At 44.0% G+C, this 20,856-nt stretch overlaps 1 protein-coding gene across 1 annotated transcript in view; it reads left to right on the top strand.

The window, feature by feature from the left end:
* The window catches only part of LOC126336070 (sodium/hydrogen exchanger 9B2-like), a 195,417-nt gene that overhangs the window by 67,377 nt on the left and 107,184 nt on the right, over positions 1-20,856 (top strand). The window contains exons 3-4 of the mRNA XM_049999551.1: positions 7,625-7,745; positions 16,411-16,610. Coding sequence (XP_049855508.1) covers positions 7,625-7,745; positions 16,411-16,610 — 321 coding nt within the window. The remainder of the gene's footprint in view (positions 1-7,624; positions 7,746-16,410; positions 16,611-20,856) is intronic.

The following is a 20,856-nucleotide window of genomic DNA, read 5'->3' on the forward strand; positions in this document are numbered from 1 at the left end:
AAATGGAAATAAGACAAGGATTTCTGGTCAGATGAGTACAGGGTAATACCAACAGCACTAAAAAACAGTATAACGCGAGTAGGTTTCGTTATGAATAGGAAGGTAGGGCAGAGAGTGAGTTACTGTCAACAGTTCAGTGATAGGGTTGTTCTCATCAGAATCGAAAGCAAACCAACATCGATAACGATTGTTCAGGTATAATGCCACCGCCGAAAGACGAAGGTGAAGAGATGGAGAAAGTATCTAAGGATGTTGAACTGGTAATTCAGTATGTAAAAGACTATGAAAATCTAATAGTCATGGGGAATTCGAATGCGGTTGTATGGGAAGGAATAGCAGAAAGGGTTACGCGAGAATATGGTCTTGCTACTAGGAATAAAAAAGGAAAAAGACTAACTGATTTCTGCAATAAATTTCAGCTAGTAATAGCGAATGCTCTATCCAAGAACTGCAAAAGCAGGAGATATACTTGGAAAAGGCCGGGAGATAACGGGGAGATTTCAGATAGATTACGTCATGGTCAGGAAGAGATTCCGAAATCAGATATTGGACTGTAAGATATAGACAAATGGTTCTGAGCAGTATGGGACTTAACATCTGTGGTCATCAGTCCCGTAGAACTTAGAACTACTTAAACCTAACTAACCTAAGGACATCACACACATCCATGCCCGAGGCAGGATTCGAACCTGCGACCGTAGCGGTCGCGCGGTTCCAGACTGAAGCGCCTAGAACCGCACGGCAACACCGGCCGGCGCTATAGACTCGTATTACAATTTAGTAATGAAGAGTACACTGGAAACGAGAACTTCCCGGAAAAATCGGTGTAGTAGGAGGTGGGTTACTGAAGTACTGAGGAATGATGAGACGCGTTTGAAGCTCGCTAAGGATGTGAATAGTGCGACAAGGAACACCAAAGTAGACAGTCCAGCTGAAGACAAATCGACATCTCTAAAAAGGGCCGTCACAGTTGTTAGACACTCATAGATAGGTACAACATTACCTCAATTGGTCGTCGAAAGAAGGAGGCAGCAAAATGTTCACGGAAAGACAATAAATCAGCAACATAAATCCATTAGTTATGAGATTAATAGCAAGTGCGGCCAAGGCAAGGCTAGATGTGTGCAGGGAGGATGTGAAGAAACGAAAAAGAAATTCTCGTCGCAAGGACTGACTCAGCATATAGAAATGTTAAAATAACCTTCGGTAAAATTAAAACCAAGGATGGTAACATTAACTATGTGATCAGTGAAAGCAGAGGAGAGAGCGGATAGGTCGCAAAAGGACATTGAAGACGTCTATGTGGAGGAGGACTTGTCCAATGAAGTGACAGAAAAAACAGGAGTCGATATGAAAGACATAGAGGATTCAGTATTAGAGTCAGAATTTAAAAGTGCTCTGGAAGACTTGAGACCAAATAAGGCAGAAGGGATACACAATATTCCATCGGAATTTCTAAAATCGTTGAGAGAAGTGGCAACAAAACGGCTGTTGAAGCTGATATGTAGAATCTATGAGACTGGCGACGTACTATCAGACTTTCGGAAAAAATATCATCCACACAACTTCCTAGATAGCAAGAGCAGATAAGTGAAAGAACTATCGTACAATGAGTTTATCATCTCATGCATCCAGGCTGCTGACAAGGATAATATTCAGAAGAATAGAAAAGAAACTGAGTATGTGTTGGAGGACGATCAGTGTGGCTTTATGAAAGCTAAAGGCACCAGAGAGGAAATTCTGACGTTGCAGTAGATAATAGAAGCAAGACTGAAGAAAAATCAAGACACTTTCATTGGCTATTTCGACCTACAAAAAGCGTTCGACAGTATAAAATAATGCAAGATGTTCGAAATTCTGAGAAAAATAGAATTAAGCTATAGGGCAATACGGGTAATATACAATATGTTGAACAACCAAGAGGGAGCAATAAGAATGAAAGGCCAAAAACAAAGTGTTCGGATTAAAAAGGGTGTAAGAAAGGTATGATGACTTTCACTATTAAATCTGTACATCAAGGAAGAAATGATGGAAATAGAAGAAAGGTTCAAGAGTGGGATTAAAATTCAGGGTGAAAGGATACCCAGGATAAGATTTTCTGATGAAAGTAAAGAAGAATTACAGGATATGCTGAATGGAATGAAAAGCCTAATGAGTACGGTATATGGATTGAGAGTAAATCGAAGCAAGTCCAAAGTAATGAGAAGTTGCAGAAATGAGAACGGCGAGAAACTTAACATCAGGTTTGGTGATCACTAAGTAGATGAAGTTAAGGAACCCTGTTACCTCGCTGCAAAATAACCGAGACGGAAGAAGCAAGGAGAACGTAAAAAGCATAGTGAAAAGGACATTCCTGGCCAAGATAAGTCTCCTAGTATCAAACACAGGCCTTAATTTGAGGAAGAAATTTCTGAGAATGTACGTTGAGAGCCCACAATTCTATGGTAGTGAAACATGGGCTGGGGGAAAACCAGAACAGAAGAGAATCGAAGCATTTGAGATGTGGTGCTACAGAAGAATGTTGAAAATTAGGTGGACTGGTAAAGTAAGGAATAAGGAGGTCTGCGGAGAATCGGTGAAGAAAGGAATATATGGAAATCATTGACAAGAAGAGACAGGATGGCAGGACATCCTTTGCGATACCAGGGAATGGTTTCCGCAGTACTAGACTGAGCTGTAGAGCGTAAAACCTGTAGGAGAAAACAGAGATTGGAATACACGCAACAAGTAATTGGGGACAGAGGGTGGCAGGCACGGATGAAGAATTCAGGGCACGACAGCAATTCGTGGCGGGCTGCATCAAGCCAGTCACAAGACTATCGACTGAATAAATAAATAAATAAGAATCGTTACGAATGAAATCCAACAACGTTTGTTCTCCTCAGAGTCTGCACACAGAGGTATGTCCATCTTGATGCAGTATGCAGTACCGGGGAGAAGACGATGTGGTGCCATTCGTGTTACCTTTAGAACACCACTGTCGACGCACGTCTCTCTGATGCCACGTCAGAAGAATCTACAACAATTGTCGCCACGGTGAGGGTACTCTACGCTTCGGACGCCGTCCCGCTGTCCGTGTGGATACTTATCTTACTTCAAACAAACCCGTTTATTGACTCAAGGTATATGGGGTGGCTGTACAATCGAGCAGTCAAGACGGGCATGTGTGTGCTCTTGGGCGCATGTCACGTTTGCCGTTGAGGTCGTGGTTGTTGATGTGGGAAGAAGGGGAGGGGGCGGAAGGCTCCTGACTCGATACATTCGTATCCGCATGACAGTCGTGGAAGCCCACCAACGTGGGCAGCAATATCGAGGAGCGACAAATCGCAGTGTCAATAGGATACGATCCTACCTCTGCTGAATCATGACACGTAGAGGCACAGGTTTCTCCCTAAGCGAGACATGACACGACCTATTCACAAACAATCAACGTTGAAACGAGATTTCTGAGTGAGAAACCTGGAGCGTTGTCTTTCATTACTTATTGAATATAGATGGTGTTACTTAAATCCATTTTGTGCGCTGAGAACCTACACTACTGGCCATTAAAATTGCTACACCAAGAAGAAATTCAGATGATAAACGGGTATTCATTGAACAAATATATTATACTCCAACTGACATATGATTACATTTTCACGCTCTTTGGGTGCATAGTGTAGTGTAACGACGTAAGTTTTGTATAAATGATTTTCTTGTGACATATGACTATGTGCAGACTTCGTCACCAACGTCAGTCACAAAACACTTCAGAATTATTTAAACTCTTTTTATAAGTGGTCGCTGAATGGTTCTTGAACGAAACTGTAATTAAAACATCATTATTTGAGTCGTATTTGCAGAATTACGTCACTCAGTCCAATTGGTTTGCGCAATTTTTTTTCAATTTAGATGTCATTTGTTTTTTCTCATACATTATATTAACGCAAGAATCTGCTTTAATAAATATTAAAACCACATTGAATAAACATTTAAGACTCAAACTCGCGATGAACGTTGTCAAAATTAATAATCTTGTCAAATAAATCAATAATTCTTCATAAATAAATTCTCAGAACACCTCTTTAAACTTTTGTAGTATACACTAGTTTATTCTCTTCCTATATACTACATATAGACGTGAACCTGAGCCTTGACAAGATAGGACTGAACATTTACAACATGATTAAACTTTCTATGAAGTCATTATTGTAGAAACATCACAAATTCTCATTTTTTCAGGTTTTAGAAGCACGACGCAACAACTCGGTTTCAGGATCTTCTGTTGCTGTTTGGCTGTCGACCCGCGACGTATAGTGGCCACCAATTTTCTCTCTGGTCCGGCAGCGAAGATGCTGTCTCCGTTCGTTGCGCCGCCCTCTCCGTATATGAAACATAAAAATAAATACAAAACTTTAGATAATTCACAACAATTATAAATATTACAAAATACCTAAACAAAACACTAAATTAAACTTCCATTCACCTGCAAACTGGGCTGACACTGGTGCATGGGTGACGCTTCGATTTCACGCCCCACCACAATAGCACCTGAGAAATCAGTACCCAGAACAATAACCTCTGGCTGTAATAACGGCCTTGATACGCTTGGGCATTAAGTCAAACAGAGCTTGGATGGCATCTACAGGTACAGCGGACCATGCAGGTTCAACACGATACAACAGTTCATCAAGAGCAGTGACTGGCGTATTGTGACGAGCCAGTTGCTCGGCCACCATTGACCAAACGTTTTCAATTGGTGAGAGATCTGAAAAATGTGCTGGCCAGGGCAGCAGTCGAACATTTTCTATATCCAGAAAGGCCCGCATAATACCTGTAACAAGCGGTCGTGCATTCCCCTGCTGAAATGTAGGGTTTCGCAGAGATCGAATGACGGGTAGAGCCACGTGTCGTAACACATCTGAAATGTAAAGTCCACTGTTCAAAGTGCCGTCAATGCGAATAAGAGGTGACCGAGACGTGTAACCAATGACACCCCATACCATCACGCCAGGTGATATGCCAGTATGGCGATGACGAATACACGCTTCCAATGCGTGTGCGCCGCGATGTCGCCAAACACGGGTGCGACCATCATGATGCTGTAAACAGAACCTGGATTCGTCCAAAAAAATGACGTTTTGCCATTCGTGCGCCCAGGTTCGTCGTTGAGTACACCAACGCAGGCGCTCCTGTCTGTGATGCACCGTCAAGGGTAACCGCAGCCATGGTCTCCGAGCTGATAGTCCACGCTGCTGCAAACGTCGTCGAACTGTTCGTGCAGATGGTTGGTGTCTTGCAAACGTCCCGATCTGTTGACTCAGGGATCGAGACGTGGCTGCACGATCCGTTACAGCCATGCGGATAAGATGCCTGTCATCTCGGCTGCTAGTGATACGAGGCCGTTGGGATCCAGCACGGCGTTCCGTATTACCCTCCTGAACCCACCGATTCCATATTCTGCTAACAGTCATCGGATCTCGACCAACGCGGACAGTAATGTCACGATACGATAAACCGCAATCGCGATAGGCTACAATCCGACCTCTATCAAAGTCGGAACGTGATGGTATGACTTTCTCGTCCTTACACGAGGCATCACAACAACGTTTCACCAGGGAACGCCTGTCAACTGCTCGCTGTGTATGAGAAATCGGTTGGAAACTTTTCTCATGTCAGCACGTTGTAGGTGTCGCCACTGGCGCTAACCTTGTGTGAATGCTCTGAAAAGCTAATCATTTGCATATCACAGCATCTTCTTCCTATCGGTTAAATTTCGCGTCTGTAGCACGTCATCTTTGTGATGTAGCAATTTTAATGGCAAGTAGTGCGTGTACTTATTTCCATACAAAAGCATGCAGTACATTAACTTCTACTGTTTCTTAAATGCAACAGAAGTACTCTTTCGTGAATGTTCAACCTTTTAATCATGCGCAAGTACTGCCAACTTTGGGCATCACTATGAAAATATTAGCACGTCAACGAAGCGGCGTGCAGCTGCCCGTGGCCAACAAAATACACCTCCGTGGTTGGTTTGCTATATTCCCCTATATAATTGAATACTGTTATTGTTATTTTGCATGAGCCAACTGTCTTACAACAGTGTTACATCTAGATCTACATTTACATTTATACACCGCAAGCCACCCAACGGTGTGTGGCGGAGACACTTCACATGCCACTGTCATTACCTCCCTTTCCTGTTCCAGTCGTGTATGATTCGCGGGAAGAACGACTGCCGGAAAGCCTCCGTGCGTGCTCGAATCTCTCTAATTTTACATTAGTGATCTCCTCGGGAGGTATAAGTAGGGGGAAGCAATATATTCGATACCTCATCCAGAAACGCACCCTCTCGAAACCTGGCGAGCAAGCTACACCGCGATGCAGAGCGCCTCTCTTGCAGAGTCTGCCACTTAAGTTTGCTAAATATCTCCGTAACGCTATCATGCTTAGCAAATAACCGTGTGACGAAACGCGCCGCTCTTCTTTGGATCTTATCTAACTCCTCCGTCAACCCGACCTGGCACGGATCCCACACTGATGAGCAATACTCAAGTATAGGTCGAACGAGTGTTTTGTAAGCCACCTCCTTTGTTGATGGACTACATTTTCTAAGGACTCTCCCAATGAATCTCAACCACGCACCCGACTTACCAACAATTAATTTAAATGATCATTCCCCTTCAAATCCTTCTGTACGCATACTCCCAGATATTTTACAGAAGTAGCTGCTACCAGTCTTTGATCTGCTATCATATAATCATACAATAAAGGATCCTTCTTTCTATGTATTCGTAATACATTACATTTGTCTATGTTAAGGTTCAGTTGCCACTCCCTGCACAAAGTGCCTATCTGCTGCAGATCTTCCAGCATTTCACTGCAATTTTCTAATGCTGCAACTTCTCTGTATACTACAGCATCATCCGCGAAAAGCCGCAAGAAACTTCCGACACTATCTACTAAGTCATTAATAACTCCGGTTCCCGTCAGATCACCAGAGTTAAGCGCTGTTGGGCTGGGCTAGCATTTGGAAAGTTTACCGTTATGGTCTGCCGAGTGCTGTTGGCAGGCGGGGTGCACAAAACGCTTGTGAGGCCAACTTAGGAACTATATGACTGAGAAATAGCGGCACCGGCCACGAAAACTGACAACGGCTGGAAGAGCGGTGTGCTGACCACTTGCCTCTCCGGTTCCACATCCGGTGACTCCTAAGCTATGAGGATGACACGGCGGCCGGTCTGTACCGTTGAGTTTTCAAGGTCTGGCCGAACGGCGTTTGTTTTTGTTATTTTCCATGATCATTACGAAATGATCATTTTACTATTTATTACAACAGAGAGTATTTCGTAATTGATTATTTTAGTCCATAAAATGAAGCCAAGTGTACAAAGTATGTTTTGAAAACGGGCAGATATTTTTGTGTAAATCTTGCATCTAAAATCATTATTAAAAAAGTACCTAAAAGCATTACTACACAAAGAAAAACTTTCTTCAGTCTAGAAGAGATTCAGGACAAAAAATCTTAACGCCAGTGTGACCTTAGTTGTGTGCCGCCCTCATGGTGTAGCAGTTTAAATACCAGTGGTGTATTCGTCATACGCCGTGGCAAGAATCCTAAAACAAACTTCTTACCTTTCAGCAGACGGAGAAAAGCAGATCTACGTTCCCAGCTATGCTGTACCCACGCCTACGAAGAAATATTCAACGACAACGTCGTGCTCTATCCCGGAGAAGGCGGACTACTTATTCGAGGATCTCGAGAAGTGAGTACAGCGCTATTCTCTGCAGCGGCGATCATTATTCACGAAGGTCACATTTTCAGTACTGGGCTAGTAAAACTAATTAAATTTTCTTTTTCCGAGCGCATAAGATATTCTTAGAGTTTTAGTCATTTCAGTCATATTTCGTATGATGCATGTAGTTCTAATATAACTGTGTAAATAAAAGCACCGTGTGACAACTTATCGAATCACTCTACGTTCTTAAGTTACGAGATCTTCCATAAGGATAATCATTACATTATTTTAACACTTTGAGGAGTATACTGTGGCAGGGAAACGCGAGAACACAGGACGCCATGTCTGTTCCTTCAAGAAGCGTTGTGGGCAGAGGTTTCCGTTAGGCGTTTCTGACTTTGTCCGGCTCACAATTTGATAGTTGTAGGGGATCAGTATGGTTCAGCGGACCATGTCATGACACTGCCGGGTGCTGTTTGTCGTCGGGATTCGACGTGCCAATATTACGTGGCGATTGACCATCGGCAGTTTAGAGGCCGCCCACAGCTAGGACGAGGCTCACCAATAATGTCCTCTGACAGCTGTAGAGGACAGAGAAACATTTCACCAGCGTTGTGGGCAAGATTGGCCACTTGCAACGACCCAGACGCAGTACCATCATATTGCTTAAATGACTGGAGAGATCCAACGGTCACATCATCTGCTCTGCGCTCTAGACGGCACATCTCCTGTGAGACTCTTCATCGTCGGCTTTGCGATGCTGCTCTATATGCTCGCTGACGTGCCAGATGCCTACACGTTACACAAAAGCACCTTGTAACTCGGTAAATCAGGTGTCTTACCCGCCGTAATTCGACATAGGAACCGCAGTGTAGAACGAGTCGCCTATTTACACTACTGGCCATTAAAATTGCTACACCAAGAAGAAATGCAGATGATAAACGGGTATTCATTGGACAAATATATTATACTAGAACTGACATGAGATTACATTTTCACGAAATTTGGGTGCATACATCCTGAGAAATCAGTACCCAGAACAACCACCTCTGGCCGTAATAATGCCTGGGCATTGAGTCAAACACAGTTTGGATGCTGTGTACAGGTACAGCTGCCCATGCAGCTTCAACAACATACCACAGTTCACCAAGAGTAGTGACTGGCGTATTGTAACGAGCCAGTTGCTCGGCCACCATTGACCAGACGTTTTCAATTGGTGAGAGATGTGCAGAATGTCCTGCCAGGGCAGCAGTCCAACATTTTCTGTATCCAGAAAGGCCCGTACAGACCCTGCAAAATGGGGTCGTGCATTGTCCTGCTGAAATTTGAAATATAGGGTTCCGCAGGGATCGAATGAAGGGTAGAGCCACGGGTCGTAACACATCTGAAATGTAACGTCCACTAGTCATAGTACCGTCATTGCGAACAATAGGTGACTGAGATGTGTAACCAGTGGCATCCCATATCATCGCTCCGGGTGATATGCCAGTATGGTGATGATGGATACACGCTTCCAATGTGCGTTCACGACGATGTCGCCAAACACGGATCCGACCATCATGATATGCTGTAAACAGAACCAGGATTCATCCAAAAAAAAAATGACGTTTTGCCATTCGTGCACCCAGGTTCGTCTTTGAGTAAACCATGGCAGGCGCTCCTGTCTGTGATGCAGCGTCAAGGGTAACCGCAGCCATGGTCTCCGAGTTGATAGTCCGTGCTGCTGCAAACGTCGTCGAACTGTTCGTCAGATGATTGTTGTCTTGCAAACGTCCCCACCTGCTGACTCAGGGATTGAGACGTGGCTGCACAATCCGTTACAGCCACGCGGATAAGATGCCTGTCATCTCGACTGCTAGTGATACGAGGCCGTTGGGATCCAGCACGGTGTTCCGTATTATTCTTCTGATCCCATCGATTCCATATTCTGCTAACAGTCATTGGATCTCGACCAACGCAAGCACCAATGTCGCGATACGATAAACCGCGATTGCGGTAGGCAAAAATCCGACCTTTATCAAAGTGGGAAACGTGTTGGTACGCATTTATCCTCCTTTCACGAGGCATCACAACAACGTTTCACCAGGCAACGTCGGTCAACTGCTGTTAGTGTATGAGAAATCGGTTGGAAACTTTCCTCACGTCAGCACGTTGTAGGTGTCGCCACCGGCGCCAACCTTGTATGAATGCTCTGAAAACCTAATCATTTGTATATCACAGCATCTTCTTCCTGTCGGTTAAATTTCGCGTCTGTAGCACGTCATCTTCGTGGTGCAGCAATTTTAATGGCAAGTAGTGTATATGCCGGATACTCAGGCACATTAGAATCCTATCGATAACGCTTAAATGGGTCAATGTAGCAGCATCGCTGTTCTCTGGGGTAACGGGCGGAGGGAGGCATCATGCCAGAAGCAAGCATGGCAATGTATGTGTTTCCTTCGAGTGCTACAGTGCTTGGCAGTTGCTAATAACAGAGACGTTGTTGGACAGGAACAATCAGAGGCAATGATGGAGGACATGAAACACAGTACGCACGTCAGAGAAGTATATTTATAACGAAAAACTGTACAGAATGCACCACAGGGGAAAGCAGGATAACGTTCATATTTGACGCAGTCACACTCCAAACATAAAATTCGATATCGGACTCTCAGTAAGGAACATGCCCTCCTCGGGCGCTAATATACATTTTGCACCTCTTAGTCATGCTTTTCCACCTTAAGCTGCTTTTTTTAAATTGCGAGATAGTTTTGGTGATACCCACTACTGTGGCCACAGTCGCGACAATCTAACCGGCTTCGAGCCATCCAGATGCTCGTCCACGTTCGTTGACACTCAAACTATGTCTTGCAGACATGTTGCCGTACAACACGGAATGTCGTAATAATCGGTTCCACAACCATCTTCGTCAAACACCGTACTGCATGATCTGTCGAATGCATACAGTGCGTTGGTGCATAGTCATCACTACAGTTAACATTTTGCCAAGTAAGAGTGACAACAGAAATCTAACGCATTCAGAGACGTATCGTTAGGACAGGTACCGGTCGATGCAGCCCATACAAAAGTGTAACAGAAATGCTTAGGGAACGTAGTGAGAATCCGTGGAAAAAAGACAAGTTGGTTCTCACGAAAGTTTGCTGGGTAAAATTAGAGAACGTGTGAACCGTAAAATTACTACTGGTTCACCCAAAGGTTATTAATCTCAGTCAGTACACAAAATGTAAAGTGAAAGTAGGTGCCAAGGAATAACTGTTGAAATTGCACGCAATTTTCAACAACACTCTTTATTCAAATTTGGTGCAAGACTTAACGATATTTAAAAAAACCATCAATCATTTAACAAATAGGTCACAATTTACGATAGGAAAGCACTTTTAAATTATTAAATTATTATAAAAAATTTCACGACAGCAAATGGCAAGTACAGGCAAGCAATTTAACGTTTTCAACGCGACGTTGTATAATGTTTCAAGCTCAGCTAAATTAAAGGTGAATTTCACTCAATTCATTAAATGGCGCAGAATCTAACATGTCTGCAACATATAAAGACAATCCGGTTTACAAAAGTTCTCAAAATAGAAAAAACCAAAAAGCATGAGTCATGCACACGGGGGACATTCACAGTTAATAACATTAATATTTCCAAAATATATAAAAAACAAATTTTACAAATTTCTGCCAGTTAACTTACGGCAAACACACACACTCACCAGGTTGGACTTGCGAACTTTTACAACATTCTTCTTTCAAGACAACAATTTCTACCTGTAATGAAATGGCAAACTTCTGCATGGCAAGAAAACACACTAATAACCAACTACCTGTAAATAACACATAAGCACATTGAGTAAAAACCTTAAAAGGTATTGAATTGGAAAAACACACAAGAGATTTTGCTAACTAGAAACAATATAAAAAATCCACTACGGCGTACATTAACATTGCTTGATTATATCCAAATATTCATAAACAAAAATTTACGTAAGTTACAGCTTCCAGATGAGCAGGAATTCGTTATGCAATCGACTAGTTCTTAAACGAGGCAGAAGGAATTTTTCTTCTTTCTTAGAGTGCCTCTTACACGTGAGTCTAGTAATATTAGTTTGGGAGGCGAGAGAGTGGATCAGGTCTTAGTGCACTTTAAACAATGCAGTCATTGGTGCCTTAGACTTTCACAGACATGGTAGAGGCTAACAGTTGAATAAACCAGTAGATAAGCTGGGAGGGGAAAGAAGCAATCCGAACCAGAGATTTAATCTGACTCCCCCCGCCCCCCCTTTCGTCCTAAAAAGGGGACAAACGGACCACCCTTTCTAATATTACCACTTTCCCGCGAGTAGGGCAGACGAGAATAAATGGCGGGAACTCCCCCCCCCCCAAAAAAATACGGCTGGTATAACGAACAAGAATAAGTATATTGAATTCAATTGAACTTCATAAAATCAGTTAACAATCAATACTCAACGTCTAGTGCTTTACGACTCTCAGGACTGGACCAACGAAACACCTTGAAATGCTCTGCCAAGCCGCCTGCAGCCAGCCGTTTCAACGGACGCAGGAAGGCGCGCCTATTTCCAGAACCTCCTCGCCGGTCGACAGCATACGGCCGAGCTGCACATTAGACCCCTTGCGGATCCACGCTCAGGAAGATTCCTTTCGCGACGAGCAGTTAACGCCTCATACCACGGAGCCGCTGCTCGCGTCGCTTACGCTGATGCCGCGGTCTGCGTGCTGTCCCTCTAGCACCGGCAGAGAAGTCGCATCTTGATGCCCCGACTGCCAACTCTCCACCAGAGCCCACACAGCCACTTCTTGAACCCACGCGAACAGCTCACTTTTTCCCTTTCCCGCTAGAGAGACACACCGAAGCTTTCAATTGCGACAACGGCGCCACCGCCAGAAAACGGAGGGCGACTGCTTCACGCTACGCACTGCGGCGCGCTTTTCAAAACTAACTTTACTACAGCTCAACTTGCACTCTAAGAAGACTGCGTGCCCTCATGCTGCCACCATCATATATCTCGTGCAGGTATTACAACAATAAAATAAGAACGGTTAGGGCACATACAAAGGCATACAGGCAGTCATTTTCCTCCTCTCAGTACGTGAATACAAAAGGAAACAAGGTTGATGGTACTGGTGCTGCGTACACTCCTCCTGGCACTGTAGAGTGGCTTATGGAGTCTGTATGTACATGTGGAAGTGTGTGTACGTGCCTCTAAGTATGTTCATGTGTGCATGTGAGCCATGTACATGAGGAGTATTACATGAAGGCGCATAAGAACCTAGTATTCACTTGAAACTTCCAGGCAGATTGAAAAAGTGCGACGGGCTGGTATTCGAACATGGAACCTTTTTCTGTCGCGGACAACTGCTCTAACAAGAGAGCCATCCAAGCACGTCTCATGATCTTCCCTAAATGTTCTACTTCCGTTGGTATATCTCCTATCTCATAGGTTAGAGTTGCAGCCCGGCACACAGTTTTAACCTTCCAGGAAGTTTCAGATCAGAGATCAGCTCACACTCAGCCGCAGAGTGAAAGTACGTTCTGGAGGCAACCACTTACACTACTGGCCATTAAAATTGCTACACCAAGAAGAAATGCTGATAATCGGGTTTTCATTGGAGATTATATATATATATATATATATATATATATATATATATATATATATATATATATTACTAGAACTGACATGTGATTACAGTTTCACGCAAGTTGGGTGCCGAGAACATCCACCTCTGGTGTACTAATGGCCTTGATACGAATGGGAATTGAGTCAAACATAGTTTGGATGGCGTGTACAGGTACAGCTGCCCATGCAGCTTCAACAAGATACCACAGTTCATCAAGGGTAGTGACTGGCATATTGTGATGGGCCAGTTGCTCGGACACCATTGACAGACGTTTTAGATTGGTGAGAGATCTGGAGAATGTGCTGGCCAGGGCAGCAGTCGAACATTTTCTGTATCCAGAAAGGCCCGTACAGGACCTGCAACATGAAGTGGTGCATTATCCTGCTGAAATGTAGGTTTTTGCAGGGATCGAATGAAGGGTAGAGCCACGGCTCGTAACACATCTGAAATGTAACGTCCACTGTTCAAAGTGTCGTCAATGTGAACAAGACGTGATCGAGACGTGTAACCAATGGCACCCCTTACCATCACGCCGGGTGATATGCCAGTATGGCAATGACGAATACACGCTTCCAATATGCGTTCACCGCGATGTCGCCAAACACGGTTGCGACCATCATGATGCTGTAAACAGAACCGGGATTCATCCGAAAAAATGACGTTTTGCCATTCGTGCACCCAGGTTCGTCGTTGAGTACACCATCGCAGGCGCTCCTGCAGGGTAACCGCAGTTATGGTTTCCGAGCTCATAGTCCATGCTGCTGCTAACGTCGTCAAACTGTTCGTGCAGACGGTTGTTGTCTTGCAAACGTCCCCATCTGTTGAGTCAGAGATCGAGACATGGCTGCACGATCCGTTATAGCCATACGGATAAGATGCCTGTCATCTTGACTGCTAGTGATACGAGGTCGTTGGGATCCAGCACGGCGTTCCATACCACCCTCCTGAATCCATATTCTCCATATTCTGTTAACAGTCATTGTAAGACTGACCTTCATTGCTTACATATTCCGCCCTCACAATCATATTCCGCACATCAAGACGCTTCATTCGAACCTGAACTCGATAAGATAAAGTCAATGCTGTATAAATTCATGTAAACGATATGCAAATAAAAAGTGCGCACTAGGGTTGAAATACTCGAGGCTGGCGTACACACATACATTCCAGACACGACGATCACAGGAGCTTTTAGTTCACGAGAGGCAGACCACACACCGGGAGGCCAGTCCCTTCAGAGGACGAGTCAATCTTCGCCGTCCGAGGAGCAGACAGTGTGTGCCCGAGTGAAAGGGGGATCGACCCCGCATTTGCCTTAAAAGCAAATCCAGTTACATTGTGTGGTAGCTTCCAACCTACACATTCTTTAGATATAGCACGCAGTTTCAGAGATTTTCACAGGGAGACAGCAAACGCCAAAAGCTGATACTACAGATTTCCGGATTGGTCGCCTTAAACGAAACGTCATTCTCCCGTTTTAGAAGAGCAATGCTGATTGGCAGACGATATTTCTGACGCGTTGAGCTGAAGGAGTAATGAAAGAGACCGAAAGATATACCCCTTCATGTCTGGCGTGGAGAGGTGCCATTCCGTTGTCGCTCTTGGAGCGAGAACACTTAACGAGAGCGTGCGCGCTCGTACGTGTACTCAGAGCGAGGAACAAGTTTCTCCTCAGTACTTCATTGGGAGACCACCTCTGTCGAGAGCGAATCGAAGTGCGACTCTATATTGAGTCCTTGCGATTAAGCTTTGTTCACTGGATTGGCCTACACACTTATTGTGCGGTGTGAACGGACACAGTTATAGTTTAACGCCTGTGAGCGAATTTTTGAGTGGCATCACGGTGGACTGGTTATCTGACCAGTGTACCACGCCAGTAGTTAGACTAGGGGCGAATAGGAATCCTTGACTTCATCAAGGCATAGGGAGAGTTTGATTGGCGAAGGTCAATCCAGATAGAACGAGAGTTATCTTATTTGTCAGCAGCGAGCGGCGCAGACAGCAGTCATCGCAGCTTACGCTATTGTGCGCTACAGCTATTGCGAGCCCCATATTTCGTGCACAACAGTACACTTCACTGCATTTCGCTCGCAATAGCCTCGACCGTACCTAGCAGCATTCTAAAGGATAATTATTCACATTGAGTAGGCGCGCCTCTCAGCCATTCTGCCAAGTCAGTAACAATCTTAAACTTTGTATGGAAATTTCATTAGCGAATCCTATCCTTGAGAGGTAACTTCACATTCCGAAAATAACCAGTATATAAATTGTTCAATTCATAACTAAAAGTTCCATTGTGATTTCTCAGAATTTTGCAAAATAAATAATAATTTTCGTTATTTTCGTGTTTTTCTTACACTAAGTAGCACTACTCCAGTACCCAAGTATCTCACTAGTTGCGTAAGAAATTTTGTGAATTTTTGTGTCATTTCCTTACAGCGGACGACTCCAGAAGATATTTATTGCTGAAATTATTTCAGGCATTTCTCTTTAGAACGTTAGGAGCGTCTGTCTGACTTCTGTAGTAGTGTGGGTGTGGAAATTGCATCTTGCAGGAGCCACAGGGTAAAGAGTACATCTGAGATTAATCCGTTGCGCAGAATAACAGAATAGCAGATCAAACCCATGCTCACATCATTGGATCTCGACCAATGCGACCAGCAATGTCGCGATACGATAAACCGCAGTCGCGATAGGCTACAATCCGACCTTTATCGAAGTCGGAAACGTGATGGTGCGCATTTCTCCTCCTTACAAGAGCCATCACAACAACGTTTCACCAGGCAACGCCGGTCAACTGCTGTTTGTGTATGAGAAAACGGTTGGAAACTTTCCTCATGCCAGCACGTTGTAGGTGTCACCACCTTGTGTGAATGCTCTGAAAATCTAATAATTTGTATATCACAGCATCTGCTTCCTGTTGGTTAAATTTCGCGTGTGTTGCACGCCGTCTGGGTGGTGTAGCAATTTGAATGGTCTGTAGTGCAGTTGTGAGACCCGCACCGGAGTTGTCCCCTTCGTGGAGGCTGGCGCACGCTCGGGCTTGCCGCAGGTCGTGGTGGCTGTCGCTGCTGCGCCGCTGCCACCAGCCCGAGGCGCCGCCGTCGTGGCAGCCCGGCTTCTGGCCCCGCCTCTGCCCGCCGCCGCTGTGCCCCTCCTACCGGAGGGTGGCGCGCCTGCTCGCTCTCGCCATCATCCTGCTACTCTGCTGGGCCGTCGCCTTCACCGTCATAGGCCGCGACGCCGCTCCAGGTAACCCCCTACTCGTTGGGGCGTAATATTTTCTGGCACTGCACTGCGTACAAGACTACAACATACAATTAACGTCGCTCTTCCTACAAGCTTGAAACCTCCTCTTACAAGGGAACCTCCCCATCGCACCCCTCCCCCCCCCCCCCCCCCTCAGATTTAGTTATAAGTTGGCACGGTGGGTAGGCCTTTAAAATCTGAACACAGACAGATCAGTCGAGTCCGCTGCTCGTGGTCGTTCGTTCTCGCTTCCCACGCCCGGGTTCCCGGGTTCGATTCCCGGCGGGGTCAGGGATTTACTCTGCCTCGTGATGACTGGGTGTTGTGTGATGTCTTTAGGTTGGTTAGGTTTAAGTAGTTCTAAGTTCTAGGGGACTGATGACCATAGATGTTAAAACCCATAGTGATCAGAGCCATTTGAGCCAGATCAGTCGAGAAAACAGGAAGAAGTTGTGTGTAATTATGAAAAAAATAACCAAAATATACAAACTGAGTAGTCCATGCGCAAGATAGGCAACATAAAGGATAATTTGAGCTCAGAAACGCCGTGGTCCCGTGGTTAGCGTGAGCAGCTGCGGACCGAAAGGTCCTTAGTTCAAGTCTTCCCTCGCGTGAAAAGTTTACTTCCTTCGTTTTCGCAAAGTTATGATCTGTCCGTTCGTTCATTGACGTCTCTGTTCCCTGTAATAAGTTTCGTGTCTGTGTTTTGCGACCGCACCGCAATACCGTGCGATTAGTAGACGAAAGGACGTGCCTCTCCAATGGGAACCGAAAGCGTTTGATCGCAAGGTCATAGGTCAACCGATTCCTCCACAGCAAAACACGTTTGATATATTCTACACGACACTGGTGACGGCATGTGCGTCACATGACAGGAATATGTTGTCAACCCACCTAACTTGTACACTTGGCGAATGGGTAAAAAGATTCTTCTACCTTGCCCGATTTAGGTTTTCTTGTGGATGTGATAATCACTCCCAAAACATAAGAGTTTGTCACATAAACTGCAACAAATGAATGCAACAGTTTCACAGTCGCACAATTTCGCTGTGCTCTGTCAAAACATATGTTTTTAACGTTTTCAAATTTTTCCGTGTGTAGACCGCCAGATCCTGCATATGTCCTAGCAAATCTGAACATATCCTGGAATTTTGGACAGCGAAGTTGATTATGCGTGAGTGCTTGAACTTTGATAATTGTCTGAAAATAAAAAATTAAACTTTTCACTTGATGGAAGATTTGAACCAAGGACATCTCATTCCGCAGCTGCTCACGCTAACCACGGGACCACGGCGCTCCTGAGCTCGCACTCTCCTTGATGTTGCCTAATTTGCGCGTGGACTACTCAGTTTGTATATTTTGCTTATTTTTTTCATGGTTCCACACAACTTCTTCCTGTTTTCTTGATTGATCTGTGTCAGTTTTTCAAAGCCTTTGCACTGTGCCAACTTATAACTAAATCTGAGGGGGGTGCGATGGGGAGGTTCCCTTGTTAGAAAAATTTATGAATTACTCTGCTGGTAAACCCCTTACGTTATTTGATTTTCAAACAGCTGAGCAAAACTGAACGTGCTCAGACATTTCCTCTTTACTTATTCTGATCATCAATAAACCGACACACGATATTTTTAGCGCAACGCAATCTGACTTTCAATAATGCCTACAAAATAATGGCCCTGACTAACAATAACCTATACCTTTCATGAATCACTTACCTTACAAAAATCTTCGTTACTCGAACTACTACAATACAGCGAGCGCCAATAATGCCAGCTAAATAAAAGATTCTAACTACTGAAGGCCCTAACTACTGATAGGGATAGTTAGCATATGAAAGATTCTGATAGAGAAAAGAACGCCTCCTTTCTTACAGAGCCTCCCACCCGATTTCCTGAAGCATTTCCATAACACTCGCGTGATGATCAAACCTACCAGTAACAAATCTAGCAGCCCGCCTCTGAATTGCTTCTATGTCCTCCCTCAATCCGACCTGATAGGGATCCCAAACGCTCGAGCAGTACTCAAGAATAGGTCGTATTAGTGTTTTATAAGCGGTCTCCTTTACAGATGAACCATATCTTCCCAAAATTCGACCAATGAGCATAAGACGACTATCTGCCTTCCCCACAACTGCCATTACATACTTGTCCCACTTCACATCGCTCTGCAATGTTACGCCCAAATATTTAATAGACGTGACTGTGTCAAGCGCTACACTACTAATGGAGTATTCAAACATTGCGGGATTCTTTTTCCTATTCATCTGCAATAATTTACATTTATCTATATTTAGAGTTAGCTGCCATTCTTTACACTAATCACAAATCCTGTCCAAGTCATCTTGTATCCTTCTACAGTCACTCAACGGTGACACCTTCCTGTGCACCACAGCATCTTCAGCAAACAGCCGCACATTGCTATCCACCCTACCCAAAAGATCATTTATGTAGATAGAAAACAACAGTGGACCTACCACACTTCCCTGGGGCACTCCAAATGATACCCTCACCTCCGATGAACACTCACCATCAAGGACAACGTACTGGGTTCTATTACTTAAGAAGTCTTCGAGCCACTTACATATTTGGGAACCAATCCCATATGCTCGTACCTTAGTTAGGAGTGTCACCGAGTTAAACGCTTTCCGGAAGTCAAGGAATATGGCATGGAATAAAATGTAATTTATGAATAAAATTTTCAAAAATCGGTTGCTAACGAGAATCAAACCAGTGACTTCGCAAATAAGCTACACATCCAGCTACTAAGGATTCTTTTAAAACGGTGCAAGAGCTTTGTACTTGACTGTCCGCGAAAATATTTTTAAAGGCTATTTTTTTCGAGTTAGAATTGTGTCGTACCGTATTAAGAAAATACTCGCTGCTCTTCAAATCCTACAGGCATGAAAAAAATAGAAAATGACACTCCGTAAGGTCCGCTCGTTAGACGTATACCCACAATCCCACGTTCTTTTACGGGGAAGTTTTATGAGAACATCGCTCGCAGCCTCTTAAATTCTGAGCTAAATGGTGTAATAACCAGTAAAAATACACTGTAGTCTGATTTAAATTATTTGGTACCTGCAGTTGAAGCTCTAAAGTGGCGACGTTGTCAGCAGACAGCTGCCACAGTGCTCTGCTATCCGTGGCGATATGAAATTTCTTCATAACCTCAATCTCCTACATAAAACACGTATTACAGCTGAAATTCACGTACTGTGCAGATAAACATAGTGCCTCTAAGGATGTGAAAAATCTGTTCTTAATTTTAATTAAGGGTGAAGCTTCTTTTTTCCCCTTGAAACAGACGAATTTCTCGCGCCCAGGAAATGTCGTTTCATACTTGAGAATTGGTAGGCCTAATTATTTGCGCAGCGGAATGGCAACAAAGTAGGAAGCGACATTCACAGTTTCCTATTGGTGAAATGCAGTGCATTTTGGGACTTTGGGCAACAGGGTATAACTTTTTGATACTATTCGTGTTAGCTTTTCGTTGTTGCGGATCGCGGGAATGGTAATTACGAGTCAGGTCTAGCTTAAATTTTTCTATTATTTTATTATTGTTATTTTGTACTGATCACGGTTTAGGCAAGACTGCTTGTTTCAACATCTGTCCTCTTCTGGCCCAACCTCTACCTGTACAGACTGTGACTTGGCTTCTACCTCCGCTCACTAAAACATTTCAAAAAATCTTTACCAGAATTAACTCTGTAAGTGTCTCAGATTGATGTGGGAAGCGGCACAAAGCAGGAGGACGAAATTTAGAAAACGAAAATTGCATACTGCGATTTGATAACCGCTCTATGCTGTATACGCTTGGTTAAAAAAATCTCGGACTTATTCTGCGAATGACTACAGGTTCAGGTCGTACGATATGCAAAAATGAACATTTTAAATTAGCAATGAAATCACGCCAACGGCGAAACAGTGCCACATCGAAGTGTTGAGTCTTACTCGCGAGAAAATCTGACAGATAGAACTTTTAACACAATAACTTTTTATACAAATATGTGATCTGATGGATGAATAAAGATACAACAAGTTGGTAACTCAAAATCGGTTACTTATATTAGAAATCATTAATAGCCACGGCTCACGATGCTTGCATCTTGACGACTGGAACAAGAAAGACAAAAGCGAACAGCCAGACTTCTCCTAGCTGCTCTAAAAATTTAAAAAAATAAAAATTGAAGGTCGCGCATTGTTTTATTACACAAGTATTTTCACATGAAATCTCTGACTCTTAATTGACA

Source organism: Schistocerca gregaria, chromosome 2, assembly GCF_023897955.1.
Source record: "Schistocerca gregaria isolate iqSchGreg1 chromosome 2, iqSchGreg1.2, whole genome shotgun sequence".
Taxonomy (NCBI): Eukaryota; Metazoa; Arthropoda; class Insecta; order Orthoptera; family Acrididae; genus Schistocerca; species Schistocerca gregaria.